Source organism: Rhinatrema bivittatum, chromosome 7, assembly GCF_901001135.1.
Source record: "Rhinatrema bivittatum chromosome 7, aRhiBiv1.1, whole genome shotgun sequence".
NCBI classification, from domain to species: domain Eukaryota; kingdom Metazoa; phylum Chordata; class Amphibia; order Gymnophiona; family Rhinatrematidae; genus Rhinatrema; species Rhinatrema bivittatum.
The window spans coordinates 269,357,486-269,376,145 of NC_042621.1; the positions used below are offsets into that span (position 1 = coordinate 269,357,486).

Here is an 18,660-nt window from a genome sequence, read left to right on the forward strand (position 1 = left end):
CTGATCTTAATCTCAGTATCAATTTGCACAGCATTTAAGATATAGCAGAAATGTCCAAGAGTCAATTCACAGCACCTACTCCCTTCAGTCTCTCTTGTTCATATTTGCATAAATGTACTGTTAACTGAGAGCCCGCCGTCTGAAAGTTCATATAATATTGTGCATGATCCCCTTTGGATGCAGTTGGAAATTATGCCAGAGAGCTGGGTTGGTGAAAACAGCTGCCTTTTCACAAACACCACCAGCTGAAGCTTCCCTTCTCTCCAGCTTCCTCTCACAGTCTGACTCTCATTCTGTGCAGGAATATGCCCAGTTCCCTTAGACTGAACCAAATTTGTTTTCTGCCTGGGGTGAATGGATTACACCAAAAAGGTTAGAAATAATGGGTTACTCTGGGATTAGGGAACACTCTATAAAGCTAATAGGTAGCACATTTAAAAGAAATTGGAGAAAGTGGTTTTTTTCACTTAGTGCACAATTACACTGTGGAATTTGTTGTCAGAGGAGGTGGTAGAAGCAGTCAATGTAGCTGGGTTTAAAAAGGATTTAGACCTCTTACTGGAGGAAATATCCATAACCTTGCAAAAAAAAAAAACGTGGATCACAAAAGAATACAACAAAGTATCAATTGTGTATTTAGGTGGATTCCATCAGTTTATACTCATTTGTTTGAGTCCTGTATTTATATTGGAAAAATCCATAAAGCATTATTAGCTATGTAAACTTGGGAGAGCCACTGCTTATCCCAGGTTATGAGCAGGAAGGTTTGGATCTATTCTTTGAGATCCTACTTGGTAATGGTCACATTTGTTAGCCACTGTTAGAGAAAGGATGCTGGGCTTAATGGACCTTTGGTCTGATCCAGTATGGTGTTTCTTAACTAGCTTTTGAGGATTTGTCTCATTAATTTCAAATCATTATGAAGCAAAATAGGTTTCTCACTATGGATGCAATATTTTTTCTCAGGATTAATTAGTTTTCCAAATTACAGTGCATATAAAAAAAACATACCATTCTTTTATAAAGCTATCAACTGTTTTCCTTAGGAAGGGTAGTCCCTCAGTTTTGGAGTTGAACATTTTAGGAAAACATTTGTTTATCTTGGCCAATAAAAATTCCATGAAAACAAATGCTTCAATCTTCCGTACCTTCCCAAGAGGATGCATGCTTAATGCATGCACAGTGTTACTGCAAAAAAAAAAAAAAGCATTTAGTGACCAACACTGGACTAGAGCAATGCTGCAGAGGCTTTTACCAAGATCCAGCTTTGTAAAGTGATAGCTTGTAAAGATTCTCAGCCCCCAAACAGAAAAGAATAGGCAGCTAAGTGCTAAATGATAATGGAAGTGCTGATCAAGCTGTGAGTGGCAGACCCCTCGCAGGATGGGGTGGAGGGTATTGCTTTCTAGCACATCTGCACACCCAGGCACCGTGGAAGCATCAACCAGTGCCATACTGTCACTCAGCCACGGCGCCTGGTCGCAAAGAATATGCATCACTCAGGCTGCTATTAACAATCTGGATCCCATAAGCATGATTAAAGAGGAAAGGGCCTGTCTTAATATTCCTTTAAACGCAGTTGTCATGTGAAAGATTTTTAAGGAATGGCCTCCCTGTTGTCTGTCCTTTACCATTCTTTCACACTTCTGCCTGGTTGGTGTGCCTGATGTTTTAGGAGGAACAGGAGGCTATTGTTGCTTTTGATGGGATTACTTGTCCTGGGTCTCCTGGCCCCTTTGGGAACGGCACAGAAGAAAGAAAGGGGATTAAGGGATTAGCCACTGTCCATGCTGTACGTCACACAAAGATTTGAGAAGCTTTAGAATTAATCGAAATGTAGCAGTTCTCCAGAAATCTTCATTAAAAAAGGAGTGCAATGTGCATTAGAAAAGAGTCATGACCTCTTTCAGGATGTCACTGACATACAGGCCAGAATTAATGGGTTTATCCTCCCCTTAATGAAAGATGATCCTCAATTATTAAGATTAAACACAATATGTTCATTTCAGTGTGTTATTTCCTGTAAGTATTACATTGTTATCTGTTCAGTATAATTTATCCTTATTAACAGTAAAAATTATATATTGTGGTTATGGAAAACTCCTATAAGTAATCCTTTAACAAGATGTTTTTTTCAGTCTTTGTTAGTTTTTAAAATGTTATGTTTTTATTTTAGATCTAGACAGACTAAATTCTGGTATCTGAGAGAAACAGAAGTACGTGTAAGACACGTGCTATGACACAAACCTTTATAAAACACATTTACTATTCTGTATAATGCACAAATACTCCAGATCTTTAGTATTTCTCAGGAACATTTGCTGCTTCCTCAACCCTCTTTATTTTGCATTTCGTGGAATAAGTACTGTTTATAAAAACCACACGTGTGATAGTCACTCTATAAGTGTATAAAACAACTCTAGCCAGAGAGATGTAGATTGCTTTAGATAGCAAATAATATCCTGAAGTCAAGGATGTGAGAAATGCCCAAAAGATTAATTAATCACCTATTATATGGGAACAAATATTTCCAGAATATATATTTTCATGTTTTGCTTTATTTTTATTTTTTTGTTTTGTGTTGTATGGTTTTAGCATGTGTTAAAACAATTTAAAAGGATACCATACTAAACATTAGAGATGTGAATCGGAACCAGAATCGGATCCGATATCAGTTCCGATTCACATCTCTATAGATGTGAATCGGAACCAGAATTGGATCCGATATCAGTTCCGATTCACATCTCTACTAAACATATGAAATCAAGTGCTAATGCCGTGAGAAATATTGTTTAAATGTTGAAAAGTTTTATAAAGAACCGCATGAGCAAGCCTGACAATGTGCAGTGCCGTAGGCGGAGCCGTCCGGTCTTCTAATCATTTGCGGTTTTAAACAGGCATGTTGATATGCTTCAAATGATGTAATCAAAAAATATATGTATTTATAGATTTTTAAAGAGATAAGTCCGTCTGTACCCTTGACAACAGAGTATATAATAGACCCGACAGCGGCCGGTGTTTCGCAACACAAGAGTTGCTTCTTCAGGAGTCACAATGACAAGTAGAAATTCTGAAAATAAACAATAACAAATAACCGGACTGATTGAGCCATACAAAAATGTAGAAATACTTAGCTTATATGTCAATGGCATAGCCAACTTTTTCATATGCACAGCGAGTCTCAAAAGAATTAGAATAATGCGGGAAAGAGACCGCCATAAACTGGTTACCAAAATTAAATAGCCCCGCGGTTTATCCAACATGGTGACATAAGGACGTCTAAGCTTCATATTACTATGGAGACAACCCCCATTACAGAAAAACACTGAGTTCCAATGCGGTATTGAGGCCGCCAGGATCAACAGTTCCCAGACGATGTATCCGCCTACGGCACTGCACGTTGTCAGGCTTGCTGATGCAGTTCTTTATCAAACTTTTCAACATTTAAACAATATTTCTCACGGCATTAGCACTTGATTTCATATGTTTAGTACGGTATCCTTTTTGTTGTTTGGGTATTAAGTATATAGGACCATTTTTTGGCTCTTTGTTTTTTGGTTTAAAACAATTTAACGCATGCTAAGAAACAAAAGAAAATAAAAGCACATCCCTAATATATATTTTGTTGGTAGTAAAAGCCCGTCCAAGGACAAGGAAATATTGTGAAGCGTAGGAAGTATATAATTTGAGATTTATGTAGTAGAATGGCACCACCATCTTCTCTTTCCCTTATCCCCCCTTTCAAAGCTTCTATGAATCTCCTCACACTCCCTCTTTCACTTTTTTCCCCCTACCCAAACCCCTCCCTCACCATAGTTCCCTCCTTCCTCTTCCCCCATGACCTCCTCACTCACTCTGGTTCCCCCATGAACTTCTCACTCACCCAGATTTACTACTCCCTCCTAGACCCCCCATTCACCCTTGTTCACTCCCACTCCATGAATCCCTCACCCTGCTTCATTTGCCTCCATTGCCTATTCACTCACTCACTCAGCCCCCACTTCTCCTAGTTCACTCCCCCACCTCAATCATTCTCCGTCTTTCACTTCCTCTCATCATCCAATCCCCTCACTCACCTTGGTTCCCCCCAAACCACTCACTCATCCTGGTTTATTCCCCCCTCCAAAACCCCTCACCCTTGTTCAGTACCCCCCCCCCCCCCCCGTTTTCCCTGGTTCACTCCCTTCTTCCACTCTATGAATCCCACATTATCCTGGTTCGCTCCCCCCTCTGTCCCCCCGATCCCCAGTCTGTTTGTTCTGTTACCCTCACTCTGCGATCCCTGGTTCATTATCTCTCTGCACCCTGCTCCCTTCCCCCCCCCCCCCCCCCCCCCCGATCTTTCTCCTTTTAGTGCCTCTGGCATATCCTCCCTGCTCCCCTGCAGGGCCCGAGAATCATCCTTTGAACCACATGGTTCAAAGCGCACTATTCAGGACCTAGCAAGGGAGCAAGGAGGATGTTCCAGAGGCACTGAATGGTCACCATCCTCCTCCTGTTTGGCTGATAGGAGGTAGTGAGTGGGGGGAGGGGGGTCCAGTGGGGGCGGGAAGGGTAGATTGCGCTGTCCACTGCTACTAATATGTCTATTCCAGGGCAGGTAAACGAGCGAGAGTTGGTAAGTGTGCTGTCCACTGCCACTATTGTTTCTCTTCCAGGGTAGGCTCAAGTTCTATACAGAGAGAGAGAGAGGGATGGAGCTGAAGAGTATAGGGAGGGAGGGGTAGAGCTCAATTTGCATACTGACGATGCAGGCATGGGCAACTTTCCTCTATGTTATAGTCAGATATAAAATGTATATTACAGTGCAGCATATGTCTAGTAGTGCTATAGAAATATTCAATAGTTATATTTATCTGATTGGTTATGAGTTGTCTTCATTTTATAATTTAGGGAAACAGGCACATACCTCCTTCATGATGGATCTGCTATCTACAGCAATGTTTTCAAAGGTTATGATCCCTTATACAGTGGTGGTTCATAATAAATGCTGGAGTTTGCACCCTGTGTTGTAGAATGTGCTTGGAAATTGAAAATAATAGAGTATGTGTATTTACACAGTTAATATCATAAAGGATCGCTCTTGATAGTTGCATGTAGGTAAACCTTATGTTCGTGATAAGTCAGTGGGTGTAGATTCAAACTTGAAATCATTTACAATATTCACATGTCTCTGCTAAGGGTTGAAAAGTTTTTCTGTAGCATTTTATATTGTGAAATCCTACTGCAATTGTGTAATGGGCGGAGTACATTTTCCTTTGAAGTCTCCTGAACCATCAGTGTCTGAGCCACCTCTTAACTCTGGAAGTAGAAGAGAGAAGCATGACTTGGTCATTTCTTTACTAGATAAGTCCATTATCTATGAAGGATAAAAAAAAAAGCTGAACCAGGTCACACATCTTGTCACCAATCCAGTAACATTAAAATCCCATTAGAAAACTTGTATGTATCAACTATTCAGGGTGATTGTACATCAGAGCTGATCCTAGTAGAAAGCTAAATTTGATACATCAAGCAACTTTGTCAGTCATAATTTACAGTAGGTTGCAGGATCCAAGGCAGTATGGTTTTAGCAGAGGAAAATCATATCAAACAATCTGATTTTTTGCTTGGGTGACTAGAGAATTAGATGAAGGATGGGCACTGAATGTGGTTTACTTGGATTTCAGCAATGTTTTTGATACTGTCCTGCATAGGAGGCTCATGAATAAGCAGCCTGGAGTGAGTCACAAGGTTATGGATTGGATTAGAAATCAGTTGACTAAAACACAGAGGGTAGTGGTAAATGGAATTCACTCTGAGGAGACAAGGGTGGTTAATAGATTGCCTCAGGGATTGGGTGTGGGGCTGATTCTTTCAATATTTTTGGGAGAGATATAATGGAGGGGTTAAAAGGAAAAGTTTGTCTTTTTGCAGATGGCGTTAAGATTTGCAACAGAGTGGACACCTCTGAAAGAGTAACGAGAATTAGAAATAATCTAACAAAGTCTGAGGATTGGTGGAAAGCTTGTCAGTTAAGATTCAATGCCAAAAAGTGCAGAATCATACATTTGAGGTTCAAAAATCCAAAGGAACAGTACATGATGGGGAGATAAAAGACCGATAAACAGAGACCAAGAAAAAGACCTGGAAGTGATAGTTTCTGATGATTTGAAGTTAGTAAGGAAGTGAGTAGGGCCAGAGGGATTCTAAGCTGCATAGAGAGAGGCATAACCGGCAGGAAAAAGGAGGTGGTAATTAGTCATTAGTAAATTGTGTTCAGTTCTATAGGCTGTGTCTTAAAAAGAATAGAGAAAGTATAGAAGCAATCCAGAAGTGCAACCAATATATGCGGGGTCTGCAGCAAAAGAGATGAAATTTGAGGACCTAAATATGTGAACCCTAGAGGAGAGGAGAGACAGAGGGAATATAATGCAGACTTTTCAATACTTGAGAGGTATTAAAAATGCACAAGAAATACATCTTTCCAATGAAAAGAAAGCTATAAAACTTGGGGTCATGATATGAAGCTCCAGGAGGGTGGACGCGGGAATGACATCAGGAAATGTTTGTTCATGGAAAGGATAGTGGATAGCTGGAATGCCTTCCCAGATGAGGTAATGAAATTCAGAAGGGCATAGTACTAACACAGAGGATTCCTAGTGGCAAAAAGATGGAGATGAAGAGCTGGGATAACCTGTGGCAACATTTCTGCATGGAGGTAATCTACTCAGAGTGGTAATTACACCCCTAAAGAAAAGGCAAGAGTACACACAGTATCAGAAATTTTTCCTAATCCAGAGGTTCATTTCATATGTTTCAAAAAGCTCACATAGTTATTTCAGTCATCTACCCTGTGACATGTGCCATAAAACTAACAATGTTGAAGTCATCTGATGTCACAAAATGTCCAGAAGAAGTACAGAAACTTTTGAAGGGCCGCAAGAAAATGTCACAACCCTTGCACTCTGTTTTTCTGATATTGTGTCCCTGCATGTTGAGTGTTATTTAGTTAAGAAAGACAATGAATGAGTGAGTGTCATGGAGACATTGTTTTCCTGCAGCCCTTCAAAAGTTTGTATGTTTCTCCTAAACTTTAAATGGAAGAGATTTTGGACCTGGTTGGGCCATGTGAAGCACATTCAGGAGTAATTATGGATGCACTATTTGGCATCTGGGTAGTTCTGAATAATACTGAAACATTGGCCAGCGTTGAGATTTTCAGCATGATTCAGAATGGGACTATTATGGAGCAGAGCAGAAGTTTGCATCACTCTGTTTGTTATTTTGGACGATGGCACTTCAGTGACAGCCAGTGCTGCTGCTTTTGTGGGCCCTTGCATGTGCACACTACATCAAACAGTTGGGTACAGGATTTTCAGTAGGACTTTGAATGGCGACTTGAGCGTACGTTTGTGATCCGAATGGCAGCATTTCAGCAACAAGGTAAAAATTACCTTAACTAAATATAATATTCCCAGTCTTATAAATAATGACAAATTATATATGGGTTCAAAAAAACTTTTAGTGCCAAATTTATTTCAACAACTATATAAAAAATTATTTTAAAATAGTAAATACAATAGGTATTGAAAACATATCCATCAACATAGAAATATTATAATAGATCTTATTTTTTCCACATAAATATTTGTACACCAAAAAATGTTTTGGTCCAACACCAACTAATATCTACAATGATTCCCAATAGTATCTGTTTAACATTGATCCTGAACATACCCTATAATACATTCCATATGCATCATATTATACATTCATTTATGTTTCCTTTTTTTTGTACCCCAGAACATTACAGACGCCAACAAAGAGCCCTTGTTTCACTATCAACTAGGGGAAATTACATATAAATCTGACATTGTTTGGAATAGAGGAGTGAACAATGATTTTAGCAGTTCTATAGTATGGGTTCATCAAGATGTTGGTTTCAATTTCAGCAAAATTCTGAGGTACAGCTGTTACATTAAGAAGTTGGCAACAATGAGTTGGTGTTGCACAGAATGCAAGTTAAGATCTCTGTTGTACTTTGGGACTGTAAAGGCAAGTGATAATGGCCAGTACTGTGCCATTGAGATGAAATACAAGCATTAGAGCACAGGGCAGGCAACAGTGAGCCAGTGATTATTTGGACTTTTGTTTGAAGATGAAAGCCATGATTGGAGCTGCTATTTTTACAGGAAAGAACTGATATCCGTGTTATTTTACGTTGATAAGCAGGTTGAATTAGCCATGCTGTCTTGTGTGACATCATCCGACAGCACACAATGTGGAGCTTTCTCTAAGTGACAGAGCTTTGCCACTCTGCTCATGTGTGGCAGTTCCTGCACGATTGACTGAAGCCGAGTCTCCTCAGTTCTTTTTTTTTTCTGCGTAATCGCACAGACAATAGGAAGCTTCTCTTTCCATTCTCCTCAGATTTTTCTAAACTTTTTTGCATCAGTGATCCACAGAATAGCACTTTTCAGTGCTAAATATGTCCAAAAAACAACCTGGATTCAAATACTGCCAGATTGGCATAATTATTGGTACATCTGTCTGGGCCCAGACCACAACCAGGTCAACTGCAGGGACTGCAGCTGCATGTCCCCTTGTGCTCAATGTCAGATGACCCAAAAGATTGTTTGATTTCATTGCCGGGCCCAAAATCACAGCACCAACCTAAATAATGGCATGCTGCGTCTATGGAGCCATCGAACAGGCCCATGGAAATGTCAAATAAAACCCCTAAACATGCTGAAGCACTACCTCTGTCAACCACAAGTAAAACTTCAGCTTCTGGGTCCGAGGTGTGTGGGAAATCAAGTGTGCCGTTAGCACCACCCTCTGAGTCATGGCACCGTAAGATTGCATCAAAATATTTGCATGATTCAACCCAAAACGACTCATCTGGACATGACGCTGCGTCAACTCACAAAGCTGCATCCTCTCACGACGCATGTCCTTCGAAGACAGCTTCACAATCGACACACACCACGCATACGAAGCAATCGACGCATGAAGCAACACTGTCTACGTTGCAGGGTGCACGGCCCATACATACCAAGCCAAAGCATACGACGCAACTTTCTGCTGCATCAGTTTCCAAACCAAAAAATATGACGCATAAGATCTCCGATGTTGCCAAAAAGCATCCACCAGCAACAGAGGCTTCAACACCCCACAAATCTTCAAAGAGAAGGAAATCACAAAGTGCAAAACCACCTCGTGCAGAACACCAAGGGGAGGTAGAGCCTATTCTGCATATCTTTTCAGAGTAGCCATGGTTGGCCCCCCACAGATCACTCTCAGTGATTTCTTCAGGCTCTTTCCAGAGTGGCATGAGAGTTGCTCAGAAGACAATGTCAACTTTATTTTCAAGAGGAACTTCAAGCGGAGAGTAGCGGAGAGTAGCTGGCTTGTTACGGCGGTTACTACCCCAAACCAAATGTGCCTGATACTTCACTTTCCATGCATATCCAGCATGGTTCTCTGCTTCATCGGCATGGGAGAAAGACTGATACATCACGCATTTCCAGCATAGCTCTCTGCTTCAACGGCAGGGGAAAAAAAAACAACCAAAAACAAAAACAAAAAACTGATGCTTCACGCATATCCTGCATAGCTTCAACGACAGGGGTGAAGAAAAAAAAAGGATTCGCAATCACAAAGCGAGGAGTAGCTGGCTTTGGTTTGGGGTAGTACGGCGGTTACTACCCCAAACCAAATGTGCCTGATACTTCACTTTCAATGCATATCCAGCATGGCTCTCTGCTTCAACGGCAGGGGAGAAAAAAAAAAACAACCCAACAAGGGCTGTACAACATAGTCTAGGTAAAACAAATAAGCATGGGTGTAGCTTGCTTATCGCGGCGGTTACTGCCCCTACTACCCCTAACTAATCAAGCTAGATATTTCACTTGGATGCAGCTCCATCACTGCTCTCTACATTAATGGTGGGGGTGGAAGGGGAATAGAACAAGGAGCTAAGAGAAACAGATAAGAATGAGAGAAAAAATGTGTGAGGCTTGCTGGGCAGACTGGATGGGCCATTCGGTCTTCTTCTGCCGTCATTTCTATGTTTCTATGTTTCTATAACAGATCTTGCTGAGAAGAATCTTTAGGTTCTCCTACTCGTCGTCCCCTAGCCTCTGACATCACTTTAGCGGCTATTCTACCCAGGGGCTACAGGTGTCTGTTACCTCCTCCGCTCATTGGCCCCTCCATAGAGTTGAGGAGACCTCCTTTATCTCCAGGTTCTCAATCATCGTGAGCTATGGAACAGAGTACTTCTATCATCACGAACCTTTTTGTTTCTCTGCATCCGCAAATAGATGTACGTTATGCTGCACTCATGCTTATTACGTCAGATGTAAACCCAACTTTTTGTTGACTGTTATTTGTAATTATTTGCAATTACGGGTATTTATTTATAATGATTTATAATAATTTAATTCTTGTTCTTTGCTTTATCTATAAGTTCTAAGTTCTTACGAAGTTATCCCTGTTATTTGTACCCACTTGTTTGATGTAATTTCCAACTTTGGTTCTATGTAAACCGACGCGGTATGTACTAGTACATGAACATCGGTATATAAAAGCCTTTAAATAAATAAATAAATAAATAAATAAATACAGCCTCCTGAGTTTCCATTCTACTATTTTGAAATGGAAAACAAGGGCACAGTCTCAACCAGCTGTTGCAACCGTCCCTTCCCGACGGCTTCACTCCTTTCTTTCTTTGCACCTCCTCTCGCTGTGGATGGACGCCTGGCTGCCACGGCATCTGCCTGTCATCCTCTCCGGCGTCCCCGGACCGGCTTGGGTGCTCCTCCCGCCATGCTCTGCTGGTACCTTAGGGCGCTCGCGCCGCGTGGCCCTCACTCTTATTTTCTACTTGGCGCGAACCTCAGGGGCGTCCCCCTGTGATGACATCATGCTACCCAGATATTTAAAGCCTACAATGTTTGCTAGCCTTTGAGTTAGCAAGGGGAATCTTACGGATGGGATTCGCTCTCCGTACCCAGCTACTCTGCCTCTCCAATCTTCCATTGGACTCTTAATGCTAATAGGGTACCCGCTCCTCGGAGGCCTCACTTGCTTTTCAGGTCACTATCAGGAAACCGATACTTGCTCCTCAAGGGCCCATGTTCTCTGACTCGCTGCCTGCTCCTACCTTCTCTTCTGCCTGGAAGGATTTGCTATCTTCAACACCAGTGAGTACTACCATCTTCACCTCAGAGCTGTTCCCTGGAACCAGGTACTCGCTCCTCGAGGGCCTGCTCTCCCTATCCTGGGGTTCTCCATACTGGGGCTTTGTGCTTATTCCACTGTACTCATTATTCTCAGTTCTTTCCCCTACAGCACTGCTACCAGAGGAGTCGTTGTTCCAGCGCCTGAGGGATACTAGCCCAGCCGGGCTACTTCTGCTGCTCACTACTGCCACCTCTGGTGGCTTCAACACATTGTCTAATAAAAGATCAATCTCTGTGTTTGTGTGTCCTAAGCTGAGCCTGACCTGTGGCCCCTCTTGGGACTTCCCCCCATGGGCATGGTCAACTGCCACAGTGTCCAATGGTCCACCCAAACCTCACTAATTATAACACCAGCGTCATCTAAAGATGTCAACCCTCAGCACTCTTCTCCATGGGACCATCACAGCCCGTCTGCTCCAAGGGAAGAAGGCACTCTGCCTGCTTCCCTGCAATCGGATTGATCCCCCTTTCCATCTCCAGCGTCAACTATGAGGCTGCCTTTGGAACTTCCTGTGACCCGCTGAAACACTTGTCGCCACTGGAAGATCTCACCTAATCCAGATTTTTGGAGAGAATGGGAAACACCTTGAAGGTGGAGGTCAGCAAAATCCAAGACCCCCATACAGAAGTTTTTGGGACCTTAAAAATTTTGGACATCCCCTCAGAACTGACAGCTTTACCATCTCACGCTGTGTCTTGGATTCAGTTTTACTAAAGTCCTGGGAGTCCCCACACTTGAACCTAACAGTCTAGAAAACTGGACCTCAAGTTCCGCCTAAAGAAGTCCCCAGGATACGGAATCATCCACTTACCTCATGCTTTGGTGGTGGTGGAATCCGCTATGAAAAAGGTGAAGAAGTCAAGGCTCCATTCCAACACTCCACCTGGGAAGGACAATAACATTTTGGATGACTTTGGCCAGAAAGTCTTCCAGAACGCCATGCTGACCTCTCGTATTGAGCAGCACCAGTTTTACATGTTGCAGTATTTATACGAGTGCCTCCAACAACTGAAGCCATTTGTACGGTCAAAAACCAGGGAGCAGTTAACATGACAGCCTCTTCAGGACTTAGAGAGGACCTTAGGCACTTACTGCACCCAGTGCACAAAGCATTCAAGACAACATCTCATACATCGGCAGCATCAATTACAGCTCGTTGAATAGCATGGCTAAGAGCTAGTGCAATAAGGAAAGAAGTGCATGACACACTTGGTGACCTCCCATGCCTGAGGAACAACTTCTTTGGGGTCAAGCTCAGAGAAACAGTCTCCAAGATTAAGGAGCAGAACTTCACGGTATAGTCCTTAACATTACCGACTGACCAGCAGACTTATTTATTTATTTATTTAACATTTTTCTATACCGATCTTCATGAAAAGGATTCATATCAAACCGGTTTACATGGAACTAGGGGTCTAATTAAATGAAAAACCAGTAATAATTATATAATTAGGTAATCAAATAACAAGTAGGTCAAAGCAAGCAAAGTTACATCTAACAAGGAGATAGAACTTGGGAGGCTAGAGTAGCCAGGAAGTAGAAATACAGTAGTAGGAAGTAGAAATAATACCACCTACATGTGGTATTATTCACAATACAAGAAGCCATATTTTCAAAGAAAGCCTTACAGACAATATTCACAGTACCAAATGCCAGTACCAAGTACCAGCAACCTCAGGCACAGGCTAAACAAGTGCAACCAAAAGGCCATAAAGCGGGATCGTAGGACACAGAACCAACAGCAGCAGGCGACTCTTAAAGCCGCAACAGAATTTTTGAGTCAAACCAAGCCACAACCAACCACTCTGGTCGGGGGCAGGGAGACTGGGTTTTACTCAGCCTGGTGCCAGATAACAGACTGGTAGGTCCTTCAGATCATACAAAAGGGTTACTGCCTAGATTTCATCAGGTGCCCCGCCCTTCCTCATTGCACCCAATCTACGAGGGACCATTCTCAGATTCCCATCTTACAATCAGAAGCAGACAATCTGTTATTGCAGAAGGCCATTCGGCATCTACCAAAGGATCTCATCAATACGGGTTTCTACTCCCAGTATTTCCTTATTCTGAAATGCTCAAGTGGTCTTCGACCCATCTTAGATCTCTGGTCTCTCAACAAAGCTATCCAAAAAGGAAAATTCTAAATGATGACTCAAGTTCATATTGCCCTTCATTCAGCAAAACAATTGAATGTGCTCTCTTGATCTCAAGGACGCATATGCGCACATTCCCATCCATCCTTCTTGTTGGAAGTACCTCTGTTTCTGTATAGAAGACACTCACTACCAATACAAAGTACTCCCCTTTGGACTTTCCTCTGCCCTGAGAATCTTCTCGAAGTGTTTAGCAGTGGCTGTGGCTTATTTCTGGTGAGCCGCAATTCACATTTTCCCTACCTGGACAACTAGCTCACAGTTTCTCCAAACCGGACAACTCTGCAAACAGACCTTCAGAGCACGATACAATGCCTGGAGAAGTTAGACTTCCTTATAAATTATGAAAAATCAGTTCTAAATCATCCAGTCGAGGGTTTTCCTTCCTCGAGACAGCTGAATCTTCAGATCTCAACTATGGTTTGGAAACTCTTAGTCATTCTGGGGCATATGGTGGCAGCCATTCATGTAGTTCCCCATACTCTGCTACATATGTGATGCCTAAAGTGGGGTTTAAAAGCTCAGTGGTTGCAAATTCGACAGCCTTTCTGTGTCAGGATCCTTCTCACTGCTTCAATGCAGCGAGACATTTCTTGGTGGATGAAACTGGAAGTCTTGCAGATTGGAGCACCTCTGTGGCCACCCCACATCAGCTGATCTTCACAACGGATGCATCCTCCCAGGGTTGGGGGGCTCATCTTCTTCAATACAAGATGCAAGGCCAGTGGACATGGCAAGAAACAACTTTTCAAATCAACTTGTTGGAGCTCAGAGCAATCCGCTGCACCCTGGTGGCTTTCGAGCCTTGTTAAAAGAAAAACCTGTGATACACACAGACAATCAAGTTGGCATGTTTTATATAAACAAGCAAGGAGGGTTGGGTTCTCAGATTTTATGCAAACAGTTCTGCTTTGGGAGTGGACAATCAGTTGCTCCATCAGCCTCCAGGCGGTGTACTTGCCCAGCAAGGCAAACATCCAAGCGGACCAACTCAGTAGAATATTTCATCCACAAGAGTGGTCCCTGGACCAGCAAATAGCAAATGACATTTTCTACCACTGGGGAGGACCATGAATAGACCTCTTCGCGACAGAACACAACAAAAAACTGGATTGTTTTTGCTCAGTTCTGCCCAGTTGCAACAAGTACTCACTGGATACCATGGTCTGTCATGGTCAGCAGGTCTTCCATAAGTATTTCCTCCAATTCCTCTCATTAAACAAACAATACAGAAATGTATCCAGAACGGAGCAGAGATGATTCTAATAGCCCCAGCCTGGCCAAGACAACTGTGGTATGCCTTTCTGGTGCAATTGTCAATACAGCCTGCAAGACTCCTGGAGGGTTATCCAAACCTCCTGACGCAGGGGGGGGGAGGGGGAACGACCCTTCTAAATCCGCTCCACTCGTCTCTGCACCTCATGGCATGAATGTTGTGCATGAAGTCTTAACACTGTTTCTATTGCCACCACCAATATAGGACATTTTCCTTTCCACCAGAAAACCATCAACTCGTAGAAATTACTCATTCAAATGAGTAATGACAGACCATGGTAGCTTGCGGAAATTACGGCTACTACCTGGAGATTAATACCCTTATTCAATAAACACACTCACTGTCAATGCAATTCCAGCATTGCTCTATGCTTCAACAGCAGGGGGGAAAGACTGATACTTCACTTTCAGTGCATATCCAGCATAGCTCTCTGCTTCAATGGCAGGGGGGCAAAGAGGAAAAGAGGATTTATATTCAGGCAACAACCAATAAGGAATGAATTACATAGTCTGGGCAAACAAATAATTATGGGAGTAGCTTGCTTGTTACGGCGGTTACAACCCTGAATCAATTAAGCCGGATACTTCACTGGGAATACATATCCAGCGCAACACACTGCTTCAACGGCAGGGAGAATAAAGAAAAGAGGAATTATATTCAGACAACTAACAAGGACTGAATGGCACAGGCTGGGTAAACAAATAAGCGTGGGAGTAACTTGCTTATTGCAGCAGTTGCTACTCCTGATCAATTGAGCTGGATGCTTCGCTTGGATACAGCTCCAGTGCTGCTGTCTACATCGATGGCAGGGGTGGAGAGAAACTGGAACCAGGGAGTTGCTGATGGGGGCCAAGAGTAACATAAGTATGAGGAAAAAAAAAGTGTGAAAGCTTGCTGGGCAGACTGAATGGGCCGTTTGGTCTTCTTCTGCCGTTATTTCCATGTTTCTATAAATGGAGACGTTACTTTGATTGGTGTACAACGTATTCTCTCAAACCTTTCACTTGTTCTCCCAAACAACTGCTCAACTACTTATACCATCTTTACCAGAAAGGTCTTAAGACTTCTTCCATCAGGGTTCATTTGAGTGCTATTACGACATATATTGCCAAGATAAAGGGGTTTCTATCTCACTGCACCCACTCATCTCCTTCAATCCTATGAAATTAGAGTGGCAATAACGAAGAGAACTCTAACTGGATCATAGACTGTATACAATTCTGCTACTTTTCCACCTCCCCATTCTTGTTTCCCAAGGGCAAGGTGCACCAAGTCAGATCTACTACCTCCATAGTGCACTTGAAGAAGATCCCAATTGTGGATATTTGCAAAGTTGCAACGTGGTCATTTGTGCACATTTTTACGGCCCACTACTGCCTAGACCAGTTCTCAGCCTCAAACAGTTCAATGGGAAGAGCAGTTTTGAGTTCTGTCCAAGATGGATAGAGACTACCACCCAGGAGGACAGATTGCATAAAAAAGAAAACCACTACACAGGGTGCTAAATTTGTTGCAACCCTTAGCTTGGTTCTCTCCAAGACAGCATGGCTAATTCAGCCTACTTATTGATAGAAAAAAGCAAGTTTGCTTACGGTAAATGGTGTTTTCTTTAGATAGCAGAATGAATTAGCCATGCGGGCCTGCTCTCCCACTTGGTCAGTCTCTACTTTCCATCAGATGTAGTCCGTGATCTTTGTTATGAACTGAGGAGACTCGGCTTCAGTCAATTGCGCGGGAACTGCCGTGCATGAGCAGAGCAGCAAAGCTCTATCTCTTAGAGAAAGCTCCACATCATGTGCTGTCAGATGACATCACCCAAGACAGCCTGGTTAATTCATCCTGCTATCTAAGGAAAACATCATTTATGGTAAGCAAACTTGCTTTTTGTTGCATATGAACTTATGAGTTTGCTTGATATTTGATTAATTTTTAGAGACTGGATGAACTTTTGTAATTTTTTACATTTTTTGACATGAGATGACTTTAAGACTATGTTAGATTTATGAGGGCTATCATAAGGTAGATGATTGAAATGTATATCAAGCCTTTGGACACACATGAAATGGACCTTTTGAATAAGGTAAAATTTCTTATTTTCTGATACTTCATGTTCCCTTCTTAGAATATATCTCTGGCTTTTTGCTGCTTTATTATTAATGGTACAGTGTCCCCATTTTTTGGTTACTTCACTTATTTTTGCATTTTAGCGCTACAACTGTTACAGATTGTCAATGAAAAAAAGAATAGAGGGACTATCACAAATTCTTCCTTCTGTTTCTGTCTGGTACTGTCTAAGGTCACAGAAGTGGTTCACTGTGTCAATCCTGGGCTACTAAGCATTGCGTGTGGTTCCTTCAGACGCGGAAAGGTCACATGTGGCGATGTAGACGTTCTTGTTACCCACCCTGATGGAAAATCACATCGGGGCATTTTTGGCAAAGTAATAGATGGCCTCAAACGGCGAGGTATGTGAGCCTTAATTAATTAAACCTGCTGTTTTTCTGACTGGCAAAATCAGAGGCATAGTATAACTAGGAAGAGAGAGTTTTAGAGCTGAAAACTTTGTAAACAACAGCCAGAAAGAACAAAAATAAATCATTTAGAATCTTGTAAGTTTATTTAACATATTCCAGCTTATTTTAAGAGAACAAGTAGGCTAGTTTTTGTCTCATAACTAACTGAGAGAAATGTAAGTCAGATTCTCTGGCTCAGAAAACATATTGAAGGCATATGCTGGTAGATTATTTGTCATGGCTCCATTTTATCACTTTTGCATGGCTCCCTTTTAAATGTGATTATCTTTATCATTCCACTTTCTAATTTTGGTCTCCACATTTACATAGTGCTGACAATGTACACAAGCTGTACAAAATAAATATTCATAAATCAGTTCAAGGATATAATGGATGATTCTCAAACCCATATCTTTGCAATAAGTGAAATATGTTTACTCAGAGAACTCCTTCCTTTAACTTTTTTTAGATGTCTAGGAAGGGCTTTTTGAAAATTGCTCACCCTCCCCAGTGGATATTTTGCTCCACGAGGCACATACATTTCCTGCTTAAATCCTAGAGGTAGTTCCTCATTTTAAAAACGGTGCAGTAAAAGCAACTGCAAATCTCTGCGGGTACTTTTTGTCTAGAGAGTTTTCAAAGGAAAGTGTGTTCTTTCTCTTTTTTCAAGGGAAAGTATGTTCTTTCTCTGTGGTGCAGAGTCAGCTGGTAAAAATACCTGTGGACTTTGCACTAATGTGGGTAGTTTTAAAAATTGCTTGCATAAAGATCACAAGGTCTATATTAAAGTGATTTTTCTGGCTATGTTCACAACGTAGCCAGGCAAACCCTGAGATTTGAATCTCTCTTCTGCCAATATCGAACTTAACTGGATAAATTGGGGGAATTCTGAGGTGGGGCTTACCTAGCCGGATAATACCAATATTCAATCTTATGCAGGTAAATTATCCAGGTCATGCTGGAGAGCAGGTCTAAAGACTTCTAGATAAAGTTATCTAGATAGCTTGGACTTTATTTGGGTATATTTGGCGGAATGCATAACCGATTGCATTCTGCTGAATTTTCAGATATTTTGTACAGATAACTCACCTGCTTCCTGGCTGATTGAATATGGACTTCTATATATTCATTTTTATCCAGCAAAAAATTGACCCATGGTACAAATTTATAAAATATTCCCACAAGGTGGTAGGGTTATCTTGCCTTTACACATCAACTAAGGCTATTTGCTGGAGATTTGTCCAGTTTTCCACTGGACAAGCAATCCCATATTCCCATTTTCATGAAGACTGTAATCATTTGTTCTTACCACAAATATGAAATTGCCAGGAAGGAGTGCATGCATTTGAACAGTACATCCAATACTTTTGAGTTACACATCACCTCTATACCATATTCAGTTTAAGGATCAAAAGCCTTGGAATTTGTATAGATCTGAGTGCAGTGAGTCATGATTAGGTTGAAATTGTTTCATGTCCATAAAAATCAG

The 18,660-nt window shown here is 41.8% G+C and overlaps 1 protein-coding gene across 1 annotated transcript in view; it reads left to right on the top strand.

The window, feature by feature from the left end:
• The window catches only part of POLL (DNA polymerase lambda), an 85,863-nt gene that overhangs the window by 60,160 nt on the left and 7,043 nt on the right, over positions 1-18,660 (top strand). Inside the window, exon 8 of the mRNA XM_029610221.1 lies at positions 16,955-17,123. Coding sequence (XP_029466081.1) covers positions 16,955-17,123 — 169 coding nt within the window. The remainder of the gene's footprint in view (positions 1-16,954; positions 17,124-18,660) is intronic.